Source organism: Anser brachyrhynchus (genome assembly GCF_964034855.1).
Source record: "Anser brachyrhynchus genome assembly, chromosome: 3".
NCBI classification, from domain to species: domain Eukaryota; kingdom Metazoa; phylum Chordata; class Aves; order Anseriformes; family Anatidae; genus Anser; species Anser brachyrhynchus.
In genome coordinates, this window is record NC_137696.1 from 119,712,615 (window position 1) to 119,730,719 (window position 18,105).

The 18,105-nt window shown below is 43.0% G+C and overlaps 1 protein-coding gene across 2 annotated transcripts in view; it reads left to right on the forward strand.

Annotated features, from left to right (window-relative positions):
- The first annotated feature begins 954 nt into the window (after positions 1 to 954).
- Positions 955 to 18,105, forward strand: part of PTCHD4 (patched domain containing 4) — a 99,368-nt gene continuing 82,217 nt past the window's right edge. The window contains exon 1 of one of the 2 annotated variants that reach the window (XM_080584916.1): positions 955 to 1,713. In XM_080584916.1, coding sequence (XP_080441042.1) covers positions 1,114 to 1,713 — 600 coding nt within the window. In that variant the 5' untranslated portion in view covers positions 955 to 1,113. The remainder of the gene's footprint in view (positions 1,714 to 18,105) is intronic. The other variant, XM_080584917.1, reaches the window with a different exon arrangement.

Here is an 18,105-nt window from a genome sequence, read left to right on the forward strand (position 1 = left end):
GGTCAGGACCCTGTCCTACCTCTGCTGGGTCACAGCTCATGAAGCTGCTGGCCGTGGGGGCAGAGATGCCGGGCAGAAGGGCTGCAGAAGGGAGCACCGGGGCAGCTTCTCCCCTTTGCCCCAAGCATCTCCCGGAGCCACTTTTTCCCTCGTAGCACCGTGGGGCAGCTTCTCCCGGGCGACCTCGGGCTGCAAACTAGGGAAAAAGGAATGGGGGCAAATTTGGGCTGGGGGGCTTTGCCTGGAGCGGTTCGTGTGTCCCCTCCCAGAGCCCAGGGGGAGGCTGGGGTAGGGCTGGATGCCTCGGGGGGGTGGGGGTGGTGGCCGGGGGGGGGTGGGATGCAGCAGCCTTGGGACCGGGACACAGGGAGCGCAGCGTGGCTGCTGCCGTGGAAAGAGCTTCGGAAAGTGTCCGGGCAAAGCCCTCCTCCGGCAGCCGGAGGGGAGCAGGGGGACCCGGGGGGGTCGGGCGGGGATGGGGCGGGGGGATAGGGACGTGGGGGGGGCACGGTGGGGTAGGGGGATGTTAAAATGCGGCATCATCCTCTCTCCCCGGCAAATTCCCCACGCATGTGTGTGAGGGGGGAGGAAAGAGGGGTGCAAAGCGGTGTTTCGGAGCCGGGGGGGGGCGGTTTCGGGGAGGGGGGGGTCCGCAGCCGGCTCTGGCTGCACCGCCCGGAGAAGCGGGGCTGCGCGGAGCGGGCACTGCAGAGCCGGCGGCGCTCCCGGTGCAATGCCCGAGCCTCGGAGGGGAAAGGGGGGCACCCGGGAAAGGGTGGTGGTGGAGGGGGATGCTACTCGATCGGGGGGAGGGAGGAAGAGAAAAAGAGAGCGAGGGAAAAAAAAAAAAAAAAAAGAAAAGGCAAGGAAAAAAAAAGCGAGGAAAAAAAAAAGGCAAGGACTCCCCCCCCCCCCCCCCCCCCCCCCCCTCCTTTCTCTGCCCGGTCCCTTCCACCCCGACACACACACACCACACACACACACACACACCCCATTGATCAATATTTGGCTGTCTTGCTGCAACTTGCTGCAGTCTTTTAAAGGAGTAGTAGAGCGAGAGAGGGAGAGAGAAAGGGAAACTGACAGGAAGGGGTAAGGAGCTACACATGTCACATGTGCTTTCTAAGACGGCCAGGAGCATCTGCAGGCTGGATCTGGTGGAGGATGCTGCGGCAGGTGATACACAGAGGGCTCCAGTCGTTTTTCTACAAGCTGGGCTTATTCGTGAGCAGGCATCCGGTGTTTTTCCTCACTGTGCCCGCAGTCCTGACCATCATCTTCGGCTTCAGCCTGCTCAACCGCTTCCAGCCTGACACTGACCTGGAGAGCCTGGTAGCCCCCAGCCACAGCCTGGCCAAGATCGAGAGGAGCTTAGCCAGCAGCCTTTTCTCCCTCGATCAATCCAAAAGCCAGCTGTATTCGGACTTGCACACCCCGGGGAGGTATGGCAGGGTGATTCTCCTCTCCAAACCCGGAGGCAATATTTTGCATCAGGCTGATGTGATCCTGCAGATCCACCGAGCCGTGCTGGAAATGAAGGTGAACTACAAAGGCTATAATTATACTTTTTCCCATCTGTGTGTATTGAGAAATCAGGATAAGAAATGCGTGCTGGATGATATTATTTCAGTGCTAGAGGATCTGAGGCAGGCTGCCCTCTCCAATAAGACAACAGCCAGGGTGCAAGTGAGCTATCCCAACACTAAATTAAAGGTATGCTCTTACTGCATGCTTTTGCCAATTAAAGAGGCAGCACTTCATTTCTTGTCCTAAACAGCAGGAGAAATATAATCATATCTATCTCTTTCTCTCTAAATATGTGTGATCTGGGCTTTCCTCGGGAAGCAGCTGAAACTGGTGCCTTGCTATTGTTCTGTACGAGGAGGGAGGGCGGGGGACACGGTACGCTAAGGAACCGGGAGCAGCAGGGAGTGGAGAACAGCCTCGGGACCGGGAGAGACCTTGCAATGCCTTGAGGGATTAATGTATCAGGAAAAGGGACAGGAGGTCGTGAACTTGGGGATGGGGGGCTTAGGGGGGGCTCACTGTCACCTATTCCAGCCTCACTGTCGTGGCAGGGTAATTTATCTTTAATATGGCCAGAAAAAAAGGTTTTCCTCAATGGCACAGCAAGCTCCTGTGTCTCCCTGCCTCTGCGAGTGCCGTAGGAGCAGCGGGAGGTTTGGGCCAGGAGAGGTTCCAGGTGTCCTGCCTTCTTTTTCTGTTTCTTTACCTGCATGCAAAGAACGGGAAGGGAGGTGGAATTTTTTCTCTCTGTGTGAAAATAATTAGACCTGGTGCTGACTGATGCGCTGGAGTTTTGGGACAGATCCCATCAGCTAGAGGCTTCCAGCAGAGGCGAAATGAGGTAAAAGGTGAAAGAAGTTTCAGTCCTTCAGTCCTAAAATAATAAATAATTCAGCACAACTATCTCAGGAATATTCCCCTTGCACACCAGCACCTCTTGCCTTCTGACAGGGAGCAATCGGGCTCACTAACCTGCTATGAGCAAATAAGGTGTAAAGTTTGCAGGTGGAGGGTGGAAGAAATTTCTGCAAATTACAGCATATCTGCATGCTCCCCCAACCATCGCAGGATTTGCTTAACAGAGTTTAACAAAATCCTTAAGATGCTAGATACTCATGCTCAGGACGTAGGGAAGAAGACATAGTCCTTACCGTAGCCCCTCAAGGATGGGGGAGATAGTGCTCTTGCAAGTACCATCCACATCCTGAAGTTATCATTTGTTTCTTACTGTTTGTTTACTAGGAAAAAAAAAAAAAAAAAAAAAGGGAAAGGAAAACCAAAAAAAGTTAAGTCAGTCCCTGCCCCAAAAACTAAACCAGAAGTGCAGATTGTTTTTATTGGTCTTTTTCCTTCAGTAAAAGGGCTGGTTGGGACACATGGGATTTGGTCCCACTGCTGGACATGTTACAGTAATTGCTTTGTGCAGAGTTGTGGCTGTTTGAGCATGTGGAAATGGAAAGGTGTCCTTGCTGCTGTCAGAAAGTCCTGAGTGCAAGGAGTGCTAGAAACACCGAGTTACTCTGGATTAAATACCCCTGAATAATTTTTGTCATTTAGTTCATTATGAAGAAAATTCTGCTATTATGAAATAAATGTGCCTTCATTCCACTTTTTTTATTTATTTTTAAAGTTGAGATAAAGCTAATTTGGTGGAGACATGGATAATCTGGATTAATATTGCTATCACCCAGCCTCGTACAGAAATAGTTATTCTACTCTTAATCCAGATTAATTTCCTCATGTAGAGTAACCCTAAATGAGCCTGTCACAACTAGGTTGGGTCACTTGTGATGTGTTTTTTACCAAGAGTGTGCCTACAGCTCATCCTTTTTTAAAGATAAAAACAAAGTTAAAAAAAAAAAAGTGGCATGAATTAGAGATTTAATGGAATATAAGAGTGATTGGTAGATAATTCACATGGACAAATGTTTTCCCAAAGCATGGCACCTCCAATCCTCCAACTAGTTGTTGTGTAAGGAGTAGATGTCCTTAAGTATCTAGCTTTAAAGTGGGATAAAGCTGGGAGCTTCCTACCCACCTCTCAGTAAAGGAAGGTAAACCACCAAAATCTGTGGGTACACTTTAGAGAAAAACTAAAAAATACAACCTGTGTCTGTGGAAAGGCAGAGTCCCTGATGCTGCTGGGAAAAAGACACACACTTTGCAAGAGGTTTTCTTTCTCTGGTACAGCAAGGACTCATTTGTGGCATTGTGGTCAGCCATGAACCTTGGCTGGCCTTCAGCTACCCCATGTCCTCAGAGATTCATCTTCGCTGGTCTCTTTGACTCCAGCTGCTGGGGATAAATTACTGCTTTGCATAGATTAATTATCCAGGTGAGCTCCCATTCTGTCATCTCAGTGCCCCATCTATGAAGATACAGGGTTAGGAAGCTGAGGGGAAACATTTCTTGTTCTCCTTCAAGCCATGGCCAAAATCCCAGTTTAATCCAGGCTCCTGGATTTATTTACTGCCCCCCCCCGTCTCTGCACCTCTGAGAGAAGGCTGTGGAAACCTAGGCCTGTGCCACTTGCTCCAGGGCTGTCTAACCATGAACACCTTGGATGCTACACCCACTAAGGTAGATCAGTGTCTGGATGTCCAGCAAAGGCAACAACCCCAGTGGCTGTAGCCATGAGGTTTCTAATCTCTTTTTGAGTCACGACACGAGTTGTGGCCAGACCTAATGGGAATGCAAACCAGAGAGCCAAGTCTGCCTGCCCTTACCTGGTTCATCACACCGACCAGTCCATATCCTTGGGTGCTATCTCAGCTAAACTTCCCTGTAAGCCATAAAGACCTAGCAGGGTCTTCTAGGGCTTCCTCATTTTTTGTTTAATATTATTAGATTTTTTTGTCTTGTTCTTTTATGAACAACATCAGATTGAATAAAATTCTTCTAAGAAAGATCCTGTGGGTTTACAAACCATGAAGCTATCCCATCTGTGTGGTTAGTCTGCATCTGACATGGGGCAAGTGTCAACCTGGGCTTGTTTAGGAACCACAGTGAAAGTCTTGAGCTGTTCCAGCCCCTCTCCTGCTCTGTCTGGGACCTGCAAAACCTCTTGAACTCTTTTCCTTCTCTATACGCCAGATTTCATCAAACTGCTCTGGTTTTGAAACAGCTGGTTTGGGGCAAAGTGTAATGAAACTGCTTGGTTTTTCCTGAGAAAATCTGTCTTCGTAGAGTAATGATCATTTAATCTTTACTTGCTGAAGTATTGGAAGGGCTTATGGCCTTGAATACATCTATCTTCACTTCCCCTCCATAAGGAGGGAAGTCCTGGTCTCTCCATTCGACAGAGGAGGAGCAGAGAGATGGCACTTAACATCCACAGTGCAGATTGCAGCATGTTTTCAAATGCCTAAGGTGGGTTTAAAATCCACTCTGGCAAAGCAGGGGTCAATGTAGACAGGTTTACTCCTCTGAGAGGCCAGGTGAACCAAGATGTACGGAAATCCCAGCTCCCGTTGCTTTGGGGCAGTCCAGCACTGTTACAGCCATTGCTACGTGATGCTGCAGTCTGCAGCCCAGCCAGAAAAGTGCCTTGCCCAAGGTCATGCAGATAGAACGTGGCAAGCAGGAAACCATAGCTGGATGTATGAAGCCTGGATGGAGACTTCTGAGATATGTCGTGGGGCAAGATTGCTCATGTTTTCCCTAGGCCAGGTGGTGCAGCAATGTTCCTGTACTTGGGGTGTGGATTGTGCCCTTATCACATAGACCAGGCAAATCTACACTGAGCACTGACCCTTGTAAACTGTGAATTCACAAGTGTGGTCCCAGGTATGATGTTTGTCTGGTAGTCATCCCAGACAGTACCAGGGAATGGCTTGGGAGATAGTACGAGTCAGGGTCCGTTCTCAGTATTCATAACTACTCTGTTTGTTCTGGGGATAATAGTGTGTATCTGCTTGGTTATGTGTTGCCCCTGACACATGGCCAGAGGTCTGAGGCATATTTTATTTATTAGTATGGACAGGCTTATTGATTACATGGGGATTGCTTCTTGTGTACTGTCAGATACGAGGAAGGAAACTGTGTTTAACCCTGATTTGTCAGCAAGCCCAGCAAATTTGCTGTCTTTGTCAGGGAACAATAATTTAAAGAGAGCACTGCAAAGAATGAAAATTATTTCAAAACACAGTCCTAACCTGGAAAAAAATACATATGTGAAAGCATTTTTTCCAAGTATTTCACTTTTACTCTTTCTTTTCACGTTTATTGTCTGAGAAAAGATAGTAACTTGGAACTTATTTCTCTGAGATCAGAACAAATACAACAACTGCTGGTTAGAAGGAGCCTTTGAGAGCAGATTGGTTTTCGTAATACTGCCTTCAATTATTTAAGTATCAGTCATTTATGAACACTACACTAAACAGCAGCCAATAAAACAGACATCTCAATTTCCAGAATTGTGATAAGCACATCAACAGGATATTGAATCCTTTATTGCTCAAGTAGAAAAGTTACTTGCATTCACTTAACATCTTGAAACCTGTAATTGTGGATTTGTTACTGGCCAGATTCTCTCTTTTTTTCTCACTCTAGCAGCTGTACTTCTTAATGAGTCTAGCTCCATTTGCATTTGTGGAGTTTTTGCTGCTCTAAGATTAATCCCTCCTTAGATAGCCCTGGCAGAGCATCATTGGACAGAGGGGATATAAGACCACACCCCACCCAGAGCAGAGCGGACATCTGCATATCAGCAGTAGCCACAAACTGATTATTGCTTCTGCAAAGTTTTTTCAGGTATGAGGTCACTCCGACAGCAAGTACAAGTGTTCTCCAGATGCTTCCTTGGTGGCAGTGCAGCTCTGTACCCATTCATGGTCCCTCCTGCCCCAAGCCAAGCCTGTGGCTCAGGATCCTGTGAAGTGCTTTTTGGCTGGCAAAAGCTGCTAAGTCAAATCAAAACAATAAAATGTGAGCAGGGAGAGGATCAGAAGAGGAAGGCTGGAGGCAGCAGATAGTTTTCATCTCAGCCTCTCGGATCAAGACATGATTGGGCAGGCTGCACTTGGAGCAGCTGCTCGGTAGCATGAAAGCAAGGCAGAATATTTTTGAAGGCAAGCGGCTTCTTCTGGCTCACAGGCTGGGAAAACGTATTTCAAAACAAAACAACACCAAAACAACCCTGTTGCTCTTCCAGCTGCGTTTTTGTACTCTCCAGCAGGACGAGGCAGGGCTTTGGACCCACCTTGCTGGAGGGGCTGGTGGAGCTGCTGTCTGCAGTGGGTTTAGCTGTGTCCTTGACACAAGATGTCCCTGCAGCTCTTATGGTCAGACAGCCTGCTTCCTCACTGTGGGCAAGAAATGAAGCATTTCTTGCATGTTTAGGAAAATCATCCACTCCTTCATGCACTCAATACATTAAGAAAGGTCTCTTCCATAGCTCTGCTAGACTGGGCTCTTGTCTAAAAGGAAGGTCAGACCATCAGCCCTGACTGGGCTAGGGACATGTAACAGAATTAGTCTGTACCAGGACAAGCTGTCCTAAAGCTAAAAATAAAATAAAAATAAAAATAAAAATAAAAATAAAAATAAAAATAAAAATAAAAATAAAAATAAAAATAAAAATAAAATAAAATAGCAGGAATAGAGCAGAAACCTCTCAAAGCAATGTTAAGTTTTAGGGTGTTCTTTTTGCACTGGCATTCTTCAGGGCAACACATCACAGCCATAAATTTCCTCTGGGATAAATTCCACCTTCACTCTAGCAGGGCAATGGACAGCAGGTTCCTTGTGTTGGGGTCTCATTCCTTCCCCTCTAACAGTTGAGTTTAATGGCCACGATGATAAATACAAAGAAAATATTCTCCAGTTGCTCAGGGATTCAGTAGTGCAAAGCTTGGGTGGATAACTCATACTCAGAGGTCTGACCACTGACGGGGACAAGAGCCTTTAAACTCAGTCCTGCTAACTAGGGATTAATAACAGGAGCAAATTTAATGATGTCTCAACCTTACTATTACTTTTCAAGCATGTGACATACGATGCAGTTGTGTAAAGAGGCGAAGTCTAAGAATCAGGCAGCTGTGAGACATACTGTAATGCAGGCAGGGTATAGCACCACAGAGTCAGAGCTGTCTGGTATCAGAGAGAGGACGTGGTCTCCTCTAACATGGCAGATGCTGGTTTTAATTTTGGCTTTGCCCTTGACCTCACAGACGACCCTGGTCAGCTGCTTCATGCCTTTCCTTCCCAGCTATTCCGCTCTTTAGTTTTGTCAGCACTTGCGGGGAGGGACAGCCTTTTATGCAATGCCAGGCCATTTGGAGACCTTGCCGTGATGTGAATAATAATAAAGGAGCAATTGGAAGGTTGTTTGGGTTGAGAGAAAAGGAAGATGCAATTCCAAGTCCCTGTGGTGAGTAATAACTTCTCACCACTTTGGATCTGGGCTGAATGTCAACCAGTAGCCAAAGGTGGAAAGTCCAGTAACACTTTGTTGTCTTCCTATGATAGCTGTTCCTCTGTGGAGAGAAAAAAAAATAATATATATAATATATATATATATATATAAGCATATATATAAAAAAATATTTGTTAAATATTCAGAGTTAAACTCATAGCTTCATCCTGTAATGTGCGGGACGCTAAAAATGCCTCATTTTCTCTAGACGTCCTCAAACAGTGTTTCTATGCTGACATAACATCTTCTAAACTCAGCCATTCCCAATGTCTTTCTTTCCAAAATATGTTCGGAAAGGAGAGGAGAGGAAAGAAAAGGAGAGGGGAGAACAGGACAGGACATGACAGGACAGGACAGGAGACCCTTAAAAGTTGGAGGAACACTGTAAGGACAAGATGTCCGAAGTTCTTATATTTAACATCCTATATGTATACGTGTGTATACATGTTGCATACATGTCATTCTTAGTAAATAAAAATTATGTAGATAAGGTTGTGCTGAATATTTTGAAAATACTAATCTAAAACAAAAACTATATTAAACCTTATCAGATATTAAGAGGTAAAAGAGCCCTATGCAGAGGTCTGCACAGTTATCATTACAGAAATAATGGTGAAAAAAAATGCTGACAGGTTTTCTGAGGGGAATGAAGTAAGTGTTTAAAACCATGATCATACATTTCTATGAAAGCTTTTAATTTATGCAAACCCCACATCCATTGCACACTCCTGGTGCAAGCAGCAAAGCATGCTGTGCGTGACTGAGACTTGAGCTGAAAAGCAGCTTTAAATACCTATGAAACAAAGTCTTCTACAACTTAGGAAAGCAAGTACTGTGTGTAATGGTAAAGAGAAAGGAAGACAGAAAGTACAAGCTATAAAGTCTTTATATCTCTGTTGCTCACTGTTTTAGTCCTGATCTCTGATTTCCTACCTACCAAGGTGCAGGAGGCTCATGTGGAGAATAGATAGTAAAGAAACTGCTTGGTAGAGGAGCTGTGAGGCATCCTGCAAAGGGAGAGAGCAGTGAAAGTGCTCTGCTGTACTGTAGGGATGCTCACATGCAGTGGCACATGTATTAGTCTCACTTTTACACTGGTCGGTCCACTGGGGAGCAGCAGCTTTGGGTGAAATGCTTGGAGATGGTCTTTGATGATACTCGCAAGTATGATGTGGTGGCAGCAGGAAGATTTCCAGCTATAAGAAATTACTGTGGAACCAGCTCAAGGACAAACAGAATAATTTGTCAGTAGGCAACTCTGGTACGGCGCAGAGATTTTGCTGGAGATTTTAATCTCCTTGACCCTGCTCAGGCATTGGTGGGTAGTTCCTGCGCAAGGCCAGTTCTGCAGGTCCAGCAGTGGCTCTGTGAGACATTGGTCAGCCCTCTCACAGCCACGAGGTCAGCCTTTCTCCCTGGTTTTGCATTTCTGGCCCCAAATGTTCCCTCTCCCAGTGCACTCTGCAGCCAGGGAGATGACATGGGATGGCAGATTGTGAGACTGGCACGTCACTACTTGTTTTTTAGTGCAGAAAGGTTTTACTCTGGTAATGGGCTACAATTAAGATGGAAAAAGTCATAGGTGTGTAAAATTTCTTCAATTCATATGAAGGCAGACATTCTGGCATCTCCCAGAATATTTTTTTCTTTAAAAATACCTATTGCACCAGACCCAAAACCAGATTGCTTGTCTACTCTGAGGGCATCTGAGAAGGCAAAGGGTTGTCCTGCCTGCCTGTCCCATGCCTTTGAAGGCAGTGCCACCTCCCAGAGGATTAAAGTGTAATGAAGCCCACCTACCTAAAGTAAGCAATTTGGGATTAAAGATTAAGCACCTAATAAATCAGTCCACTTCAATTAATTTCCTTGTGCAGCTGATGGGAGACCTAGGAGATGCCATTGAATACCACCACGGGAAAGCCTGAATGGCTTATCTATATCCTTCCACAATATACAGGAAACATAAAAATCACCTATAGGTCCAGTTCAGAGGGCACCTAAAAAGTTGCCCATGTGTAAGAGAGGGTCTTGCTTTTCTTGCACCTCATGTAGCTGTTCCCAAGAGTGTTACACAAGTGCTGTCATTCTGGTGGGGAAGTGTCATTCTTTCCATATACATGGTGTGATTTTGCATGTGTGTGAACAGCTAAATAAAGGGTACAGTGATTCTGAAGTGACCATGGACTGTTTTGCTACTTCTGCGCTAAATCACACATTATCTGTGCTGCTTGTAGGGAAGGCCCATAAAATTTCACCTGAATCTTTTTCTCTGAGAAGTTACAGTACTCCTGAAAATAAAAGTCTCTGTGAAATAATGCCTACCTTGCCATTAGTTTTTGTCTTGTGGGGAGAAAAGGGCAGGGTCTGGTAGTTTCTCTTGGACATGCCCCCAGTTAAATACCTATATTTTTCATGATGCAACAGTTCTTTCAAAGTGTTATTTCAGAATTGTTCCAAGATAATTTGCTCTCATACTATTCCATAGATTAGAAAATAGAGGGTAAAAATAATACTTTAAAATGAAATGTTTTCCCACATTTTGAACTGAAATAACTCTCAGAACTTTTTCATGTCAAATTTCAAACTCTGGGGAAGTGGAGAATGCTCCGTTTTAAATAGTGTAGAGAAATGAGGTCTTCAAACTCTGCCCAGCAGGTTTGCTGCATGGCTGAGGACACAACCCAGTCTTGAAGGACGTGAGTGTGCCCCCATCAGAACGCTCTGGCTCTTGTGAACACCATATTTCATTGGAGACCAAGGCACTGTATTGATGGGCCAAGTGATCCGCACTCCCAGACTTCCAAAAGGGTTTAATTCATAAAGCAATATGCAGTTCATTAAGAAGAAAGATGCTGTTAGCAGTACTTCATTATGCAATGCAATCTGTTTGACATGGCCTGAGACTTAAATACAAATCGCCTTTTTCCCAGACGTTTTCCAGGATGGCTTCTTAGAATAGATCTTGATTCATTAACTAAATGCATTAACAATTTCAAAGATGAGCAGATACAACATGAAAATATTTTTTTTCTCCTTAAAATCCACACTCACTTTGCTCACTTTCTTGACTCGTTCTACTGAGAGAAGTGCAAAACTACCCTCAATAGAGACCTCACCACAAACTGTTCTGGATCCAAATGGCAAACACGTTTCATCTCTTCAGGAGCAGTTGGAAAGTGTGGTATTAGATGCTCTACCAATGATGTTTCTTCATTAAAAAACATTAATTATCCTCTCCATTGGTTGATAGTCGGCTGAATATGAACCAGCAGTGTGCTCAGGTGGCCAAGAAGGCCAACAGCATCCTGGCTTGTATCAGAAACAGTGTGGCCAGCAGGTCTAGGGAAGTGATTGTCCCCCTGTACTCGGCTCTGGTGGGGCCACACCTCGAGTACTGTGTTCAGGTTTGGGCCCCTCGCTACAAGAAGGACATGGAGGTGCTCAAGACAGTCCAGAGAAAGGCAACGAAGCTGGTGAGGGGTCAGGAGAACAAGTCTTACGAGGAGCGGCTGAGGGAGCTGGGATTGTTCAGCCTGGAGAAGAGGAGGCTCAGAGGCGACCTTATCGCACTCTACAGGTACCTTAAAGGAGGCTGTAGCGAGGTAGGGATTGGTCTATTCTCCCATGTGCCTGGTGACAGGACGAGGGGGAATGGGCTAAAGTTGCGCCAGGGGAGGTTTAGGTTGGATATTAGGAAGAACTTCTTTACTGAAAGGGTTGTTAGGCATTGGAATGGGCTGCCCAGGGAAGTGGTTGAGTCACCATCCCTGGAGGTCTTTAAAAGATGTTTGGATGTAGCCCTTAGTGATATGGTTTAGTGAAGGACTTGTTAGTGTTAGGTCAGAGGTTGGACTAGGTGATCTTGGAGGTCTCTTCCAACCTAGATGATTCTGCGGTTCTGTGATAACTTATTTTCTATCTGCAAGTAAAACCTGCTGGTCACCCGGTTGACATACACACAGTTATCATTGTAAATTGTATAGGAAGTTGGGGCACAAGCAAAGAAACATGAGCATTGCTGAATACTTACAGATGTCTCTCCAAAGCATTCTTTCCCCAGGCTTCAAGATTACCAAAAGTATTATTAGGCTTTAGGTACATACCCAAAAATAAATTCACAAGCTTGACAAGCTGAAGAGCTCCCAACCCTTCTGAAGTTTTGCATGATTTTTTTTTTTTTAGTAGAATTTAATTTAAAAGAAAAGATTTATTTATTTATTTGTTTGTTTGTTTGTTTATTTACCTCCTAACAGAATCAAGTTTTTATTACTGCAACTTTTGCCATTTTCTTGGTTCTAGTGTTAGATTTCAGAGGTGGGAGGAAAAGGAGTGCATCCTTGAAGGGAAAATGTGTTATATAAATGCCAAATACTATACTAGCATATGTTCAATGATCTTTTCATCAGAATATTCACCTCAAAAAGAGAGTTAAAACAGGTAATTTGTCACTACTTAACAGATCTGTACAAAGCTCCCTTCAGAATGATTCTGACACTTTTTTGTTGGAAAACCCAACTAATCTTTGAAGTAGCAAAAAATGACAGGGAAAAATAAAGGCAGAAAAGGATTTTTTTTTATTTTTTATTTTTTTATTTCCACTTCCTTTAAAGCAGCTAAGTAAAAGGTAACCAAGACAGAGAATAACCCAGGATGAAACTCAAAGAATCAATTACATCCTTAAACCATTGGACCAATTTGAACTGAGTCTTTCTTATAGCCTCTTCAAGCAGAAAACAGGGCAGGAAGGACAGCTGTTACGTAAAGGAACGCTTTGCACAGTGGAATGGTGATTTTGGTGCAGGACCACATCTTCAAGAATTCATATTCTGCTGCAACTCAGATCTTCCTCATCACATTGATTTTTCCATCACAGAGGAGTGCTATGGTGCAGCTGGAGAAATTCAGTCAGAGGCGTTGGAGTTTTATGGGCAATCTCATGCTTCTGTGTAACATTAAGAGGTCAAAGATGTAAAAGGTTTATAAGGTCATTCTAGCCCATTTCCTGGCTAGTATGGGGAAATCCTAATAGAAAAACTAATTCAGATTGGCTTGGATGGGAAATCAGTTATGTGGGTTGGAAAGTGGCTGAAAGATTGTAAATAAAGAATCATGATAAATGATAATGTAACAAGTTTATGGAAGGTATCTTTCATGGTATCTTGAGAATTTGCATTAGGTCTGGTCTCATCTAACATCTCTATTAATTATCGGAAAGTGGAATTGAACTGTGCAGAAATGGAATTCACAGATAGTATTAAACAAGGAGGAGTTGTCAGCACCAGCTGAGTCAGAGAATTTACACAGACACAACTGGAGCAGTTAGGAACTTGAGCAGAAAATAGAACAAGTTTCTGCAGAGTTTTGGTTGCATTCTGGTCCCCACTGGCCAATCTGGGTTTGTCCCTTGAAACAGATTCCTATTAGCTGAGTATTGCAAATGCTGTATTGAAGATACGGTGCTTAAATGGTATGACCAAGGTCAAAGACAAAGTTGATGTGAAAGTCAGGATTTTATAGCCCCCATGGAAAGAGCATTTGGTTTTAATTCTGACTCTGACACTGCTTGGCAAGTATGGATATTTCACTGCTCAGTGCTGTCCTTCATCCTTCGTCTTATTAGCGACCAAGTTCTGCAGGACAAATATCACTCCATACATTGAATTTGAACAGTGCTTCGGATGTTGTAACTGATGTGTTAAATAATCATGGAAGCCTTGGTAGATTTTCCTTTTGTCTTGGTCCTTTTTTTAACTTTCTAGAATGAAATCAGTTTTATTCTGGATTTTTGTGCTGACTGTGAATTTTTAATGGGCTGGACTTGTAGCGGTTTTGCCATTTTGTGCTAAATTCCCCAGGACTTTAAATTGAAAAACCCTCATAAGCATGATGTCACTAATTGGCTCCATGTTGTCCCTGTTGAATTTTGTCATTCGCTAATGAGGTTCTGGTTATGCCAGAGAAAAATTCTTGAAGCAGACAGTGTAAAAGCTCAATTGAACAGGATACTTAAAAATATTCAGCTGGATCTGTTCTGCTGTGTTTTGGTCCCAACTGAGTGCAACTGCAGACCAAAAGCTGCATAAGTCTCCAGGAATACATTGGTGATGTTTGTGAAATGGATTGTGGAGTTGGGCCACTTCTCTTTCTCTTCACAAATGCCCACAACAGCAGGACATTTGCTACAGTGAGTGGTACTTGGTCAGGTCTGGAGAGTCAGACCCTGCCCTACCACCCATACAGGGAGTCACTGTAGGAAAGCGTATCCTAAGTGCCAAAGATGGGATACATTTCTTCTATTTGAGCCTGTTTATGTTCACTGTCTAGTCTAAACAGGGCCCAATGAGTAGCCAGAGAAGGGAATGGCGAACCTTCAGAAGCAATGCATTTCTCTTTTTCTAAACATTTACATCATGAGGAAATAAACTTGCTCATTGGAGACATCACAGATGAGAAAAAATGCTTTGATTATGCATTTACCTTTCAGTTGTTTAAAATTAGGCAGCTGAATTCCACTACACATTCATTTGGAAAAAGAAAAGAAAAATCACATCAAATTTCCATAAGCATGGGAATATACTAAATCTGGAGATCATTACAGCAAAGACTCATGTCAGGTGAAGTGTTTCTGAATGACCAAGGGAATAATCAATATTTGCATTGACTTGAGAGGAAATTTCCCAGCATCTTTTCATGGGGAAATTTGAGGTTTCTTCCCAAGCTTATTGCAGCTTTGTTTCACAGTAAATCTCTCTCAAGGTTTTGGAAAACTTTTATGGAAATTATTATTGGACAGTTGCAAAGGATCTAAAATATATTAATCTGAATAAGGAATTAGCTTTCACTGGAGGATCCAGAATTAAATACCATCCTCCTGTAAAATATATTTCCAGATACTAGCAGTTCATTGCATAAGTGAGACAGAGATTTTGTAGTGTGCTCAGAAGACAAATACTGAGATTCTATCCTCTGGCAATGCTTTGCCATGTGTTTACTCTTTGGCTTATTTTATCAGATTTTTCCCTAAATAGTTATTTCTTTAAAATCCAAAGGTGTCTAAATTACCACAAAACCCCACCATCTGCAGCATTTTTCTTTTAAATTAAAAGGCCAGTCATTACCTTTTCTTCCACAACCAAAACATTTCCAAATAGATTATGCTAATATGAATTATAAAATCACTTTGCACTCCGGGAGATTTTGAAAATACATTTTTTTTTTTTTAACATATATTAAATTAAAGTAACTTTAAAATGTCTATGTGAGGAACAAGTTTTGATGTCTTGCAAGGAAACATTCCAGATATAAAGGCTATAAAGTTATTATTACTATTATTATATACAATGAATACACATTATTATAAGTGTATACTTATATACTGTAGCTGAATATTCTTCCTACTTGGTAGCTTAAAGTCATTCTTAACAATGGAACTGCATTAACATATAAATCTAGGAACAAGTATAACTCAACTTTAAGCATTTAATGCAGGTATTTAAATCGGGATTTGAGAAATTATTGGCTTTAAGAGGATTAATGCTCCCAAGAATGAGACCCTAAGACTGAAGAGACATCTAAGACCAAAATCAGCCTCTGGAGGAACCCCATTTTTCTCATCCACCTCAGCAGGCAGCCAGGTAGCCCCAGCATTTTTAACCAGGCAGGCTCTGTTAGGCAGTGTGAGTCAGGGCTTCCGAGAATAAATTTTGACTTTTCATGTTTTGAGTCTTGTTCTGGTTGAAGAGACACATCCAAATCAGAAACTCTGCTTGAAGTTAATAGCAGCTGTGTACTCACACGAAAGGACAAATACTCAGCCGTGAAATACAGCCACCTTGAGGATGAAATTATTCAGGTGTTGCAGAGCTGACACTGCCACTGAACTACCAGCTTTGAGCTCAAGAATTAAAGAAATCCTGAGCCAGCTGGCAGCAAGGAGGGAATTATTTTTTATTATTTTTTTCTCATTGAATTTTGCATAAACCTGGATTAGTTTTCCAGTTCAGTTTACCTCATTCCACAAAAATTGCTGCTCCGTGAGCTTGACAGGGATGAGGTGCAGACTCAGGAAGGAGAGGGAAGGGTTCCCTCTTTTGGCAGCATCACCAGGTTATACCATGAAATACAGCAACTAGAGAAACTCCAGCAACAGAAGGGAAGAACTTCGGAGCATGGGCAGCTTCTCTAGTTGTGTATTTGTACAGCACCTTGCACAGCGGGGTCTTGGGCCATGCCAGAACCTCATGGTAACCAGTGACTATGGTCTGAACTGAGATCTCAGCATCCTCTGTACCTCTTGTGGTTCCTCTCTGGCCTCAGCAGTGCTAATGCTACATCAAGATGAATTGTTCCCAGCATGTGGAGCTTGATAACGGCAATTGTTACCAGCTCCTGCAATCTCTAGATGAAGGTTTTGGGCTGATGCAAAACGTTCAGGTTGTTGCACACTGTTGTTTAACACTTGTTTATCCTTGCAAATGTGCTCTGTGCTGTCTGAGACAGCATAAGAAGTACCCTCTCCCACAGTGAATGGTTGAAAAAATAAATAAATGCTGGGCCTGTAATGTCAGCAGTCTTCCCGTGGTAGACCTTTGCAGTGATGGGAGGCAATGAGAAGCCCGAAGTGAAGAAGATAACAGGAACTTTTAAAATCTTTTTGTTTATTTATTTATTTATTAGATTGTAATAATAATTAAAGAAAACATTTTAGAGAATCACTGAATACCACCTTCAAGTTTATGGGCTACTATGAAAAAAATATCAAGAAGGCCATGCTTTACAAAGAGATCTCAAGAAGTATTTTGCAAAAAGAAAACTACCTGCTTATATTCATATGTGGGAGTGAAAACTCTCCTTGAATATTTTGAATCCAAAATACCTTAGGTGGGAGTCAGCTATCTCTTATGCAGATCCAGAATCACAGCAAAAGTTATATTTTAGTGTATGAATACCGGTGTACTTAAATGCCTCCTTCCCACTATCCCCTTCCAGATTCAGGACCAACCTTAGGAAATGAAAAAACTCAAAAACATCTGAAACTTGACATTTTTTTGGCTCTCTCCATCTACCAAATGGCCAAGCTCATTAAAATACAGTGTGTGCTGGAGGGGAGGAGGGGGTGCTTTAGAGTAGAGAAATGGCTTCACAACGCCAAGTTTGAGTTATTTTTTTTTTTTAAGAGAGAAAGAGAGCGAGAAAAAAAAAAAAAGATTAATTCTCTCATAAGAAATTTTCAGCAAGAAGCATAAAGTGTTCTTAAGTGTAGCTGCTTTCTACAGTACCTTGTTATACCTTATGGAGTGCTGCATGAATGGAGCTCTCCTGAGCAAGACCTGGGGTGAGAACAAGCAGCACCCTGCATTCAAAGCCTGGGCTTAGCTAAGCCTGCAAACGGCTTAGCTGGAAGTTAACCTCCTAACCACCCTAGCCCCAAAATCTTGTCACATCACGCTTGGCTCTGTGATTTCCAGCATTTCTTTTTTCCTTGCCTTTGATAAAACATTATCGCAGCCTTTCAGTACTTTGGCTGCTGGTCCCCAGAGAAACTGAGAAGAGCAGAGACAAGAGAAAATTAAAGAGATGTTTGCCAACATAAAACATAATTTTTTTTTAAAAAGGCACTCTTTTCTGCGTCATTATTGAAACTTCAGGTTGTAAGAGCTTAAGTGATTCTTGTGGATCGGCTACACTCCTCACTTCTTATTCTCTGCTGTTTATTGTTTAACATTTCCATCATATGAAGTGATAACAAAGGCAAGTCCAATTCCTTTTGCTTCTTGTCAGGTTCTCTTCCCAATTCTTGTGTGTGTTGGACAAAACAATGTAGAGAAAACAATTAAAAGAGGTACACAGTGGGATGCACACAAAGCCAGAAGGTTTATGAACCTGTCAGCAAAAAACTGTGACCCATTTTAGGGACAATTTTTGTCCCCTCAGAAACCCTTCAGCTTGGCTATGTGAGTGCATGAAGTTTTTGTTCCTTTTTTCTTTTGTTGATATAGAAAGACAGAAAGAAGGCAGGAAAGGGGGTTTTATTGATTTTTGGTGTTTTCTACTGTTTTTTTTTGTTTGTTTTTGTTTTTTTTTTTTTTTTACTGTAGGAATTAGATTCTTGTTTAGCCCGTAACTGCATGGACTTCAGGGAAGCTTTAAGATTAAGCCAATAC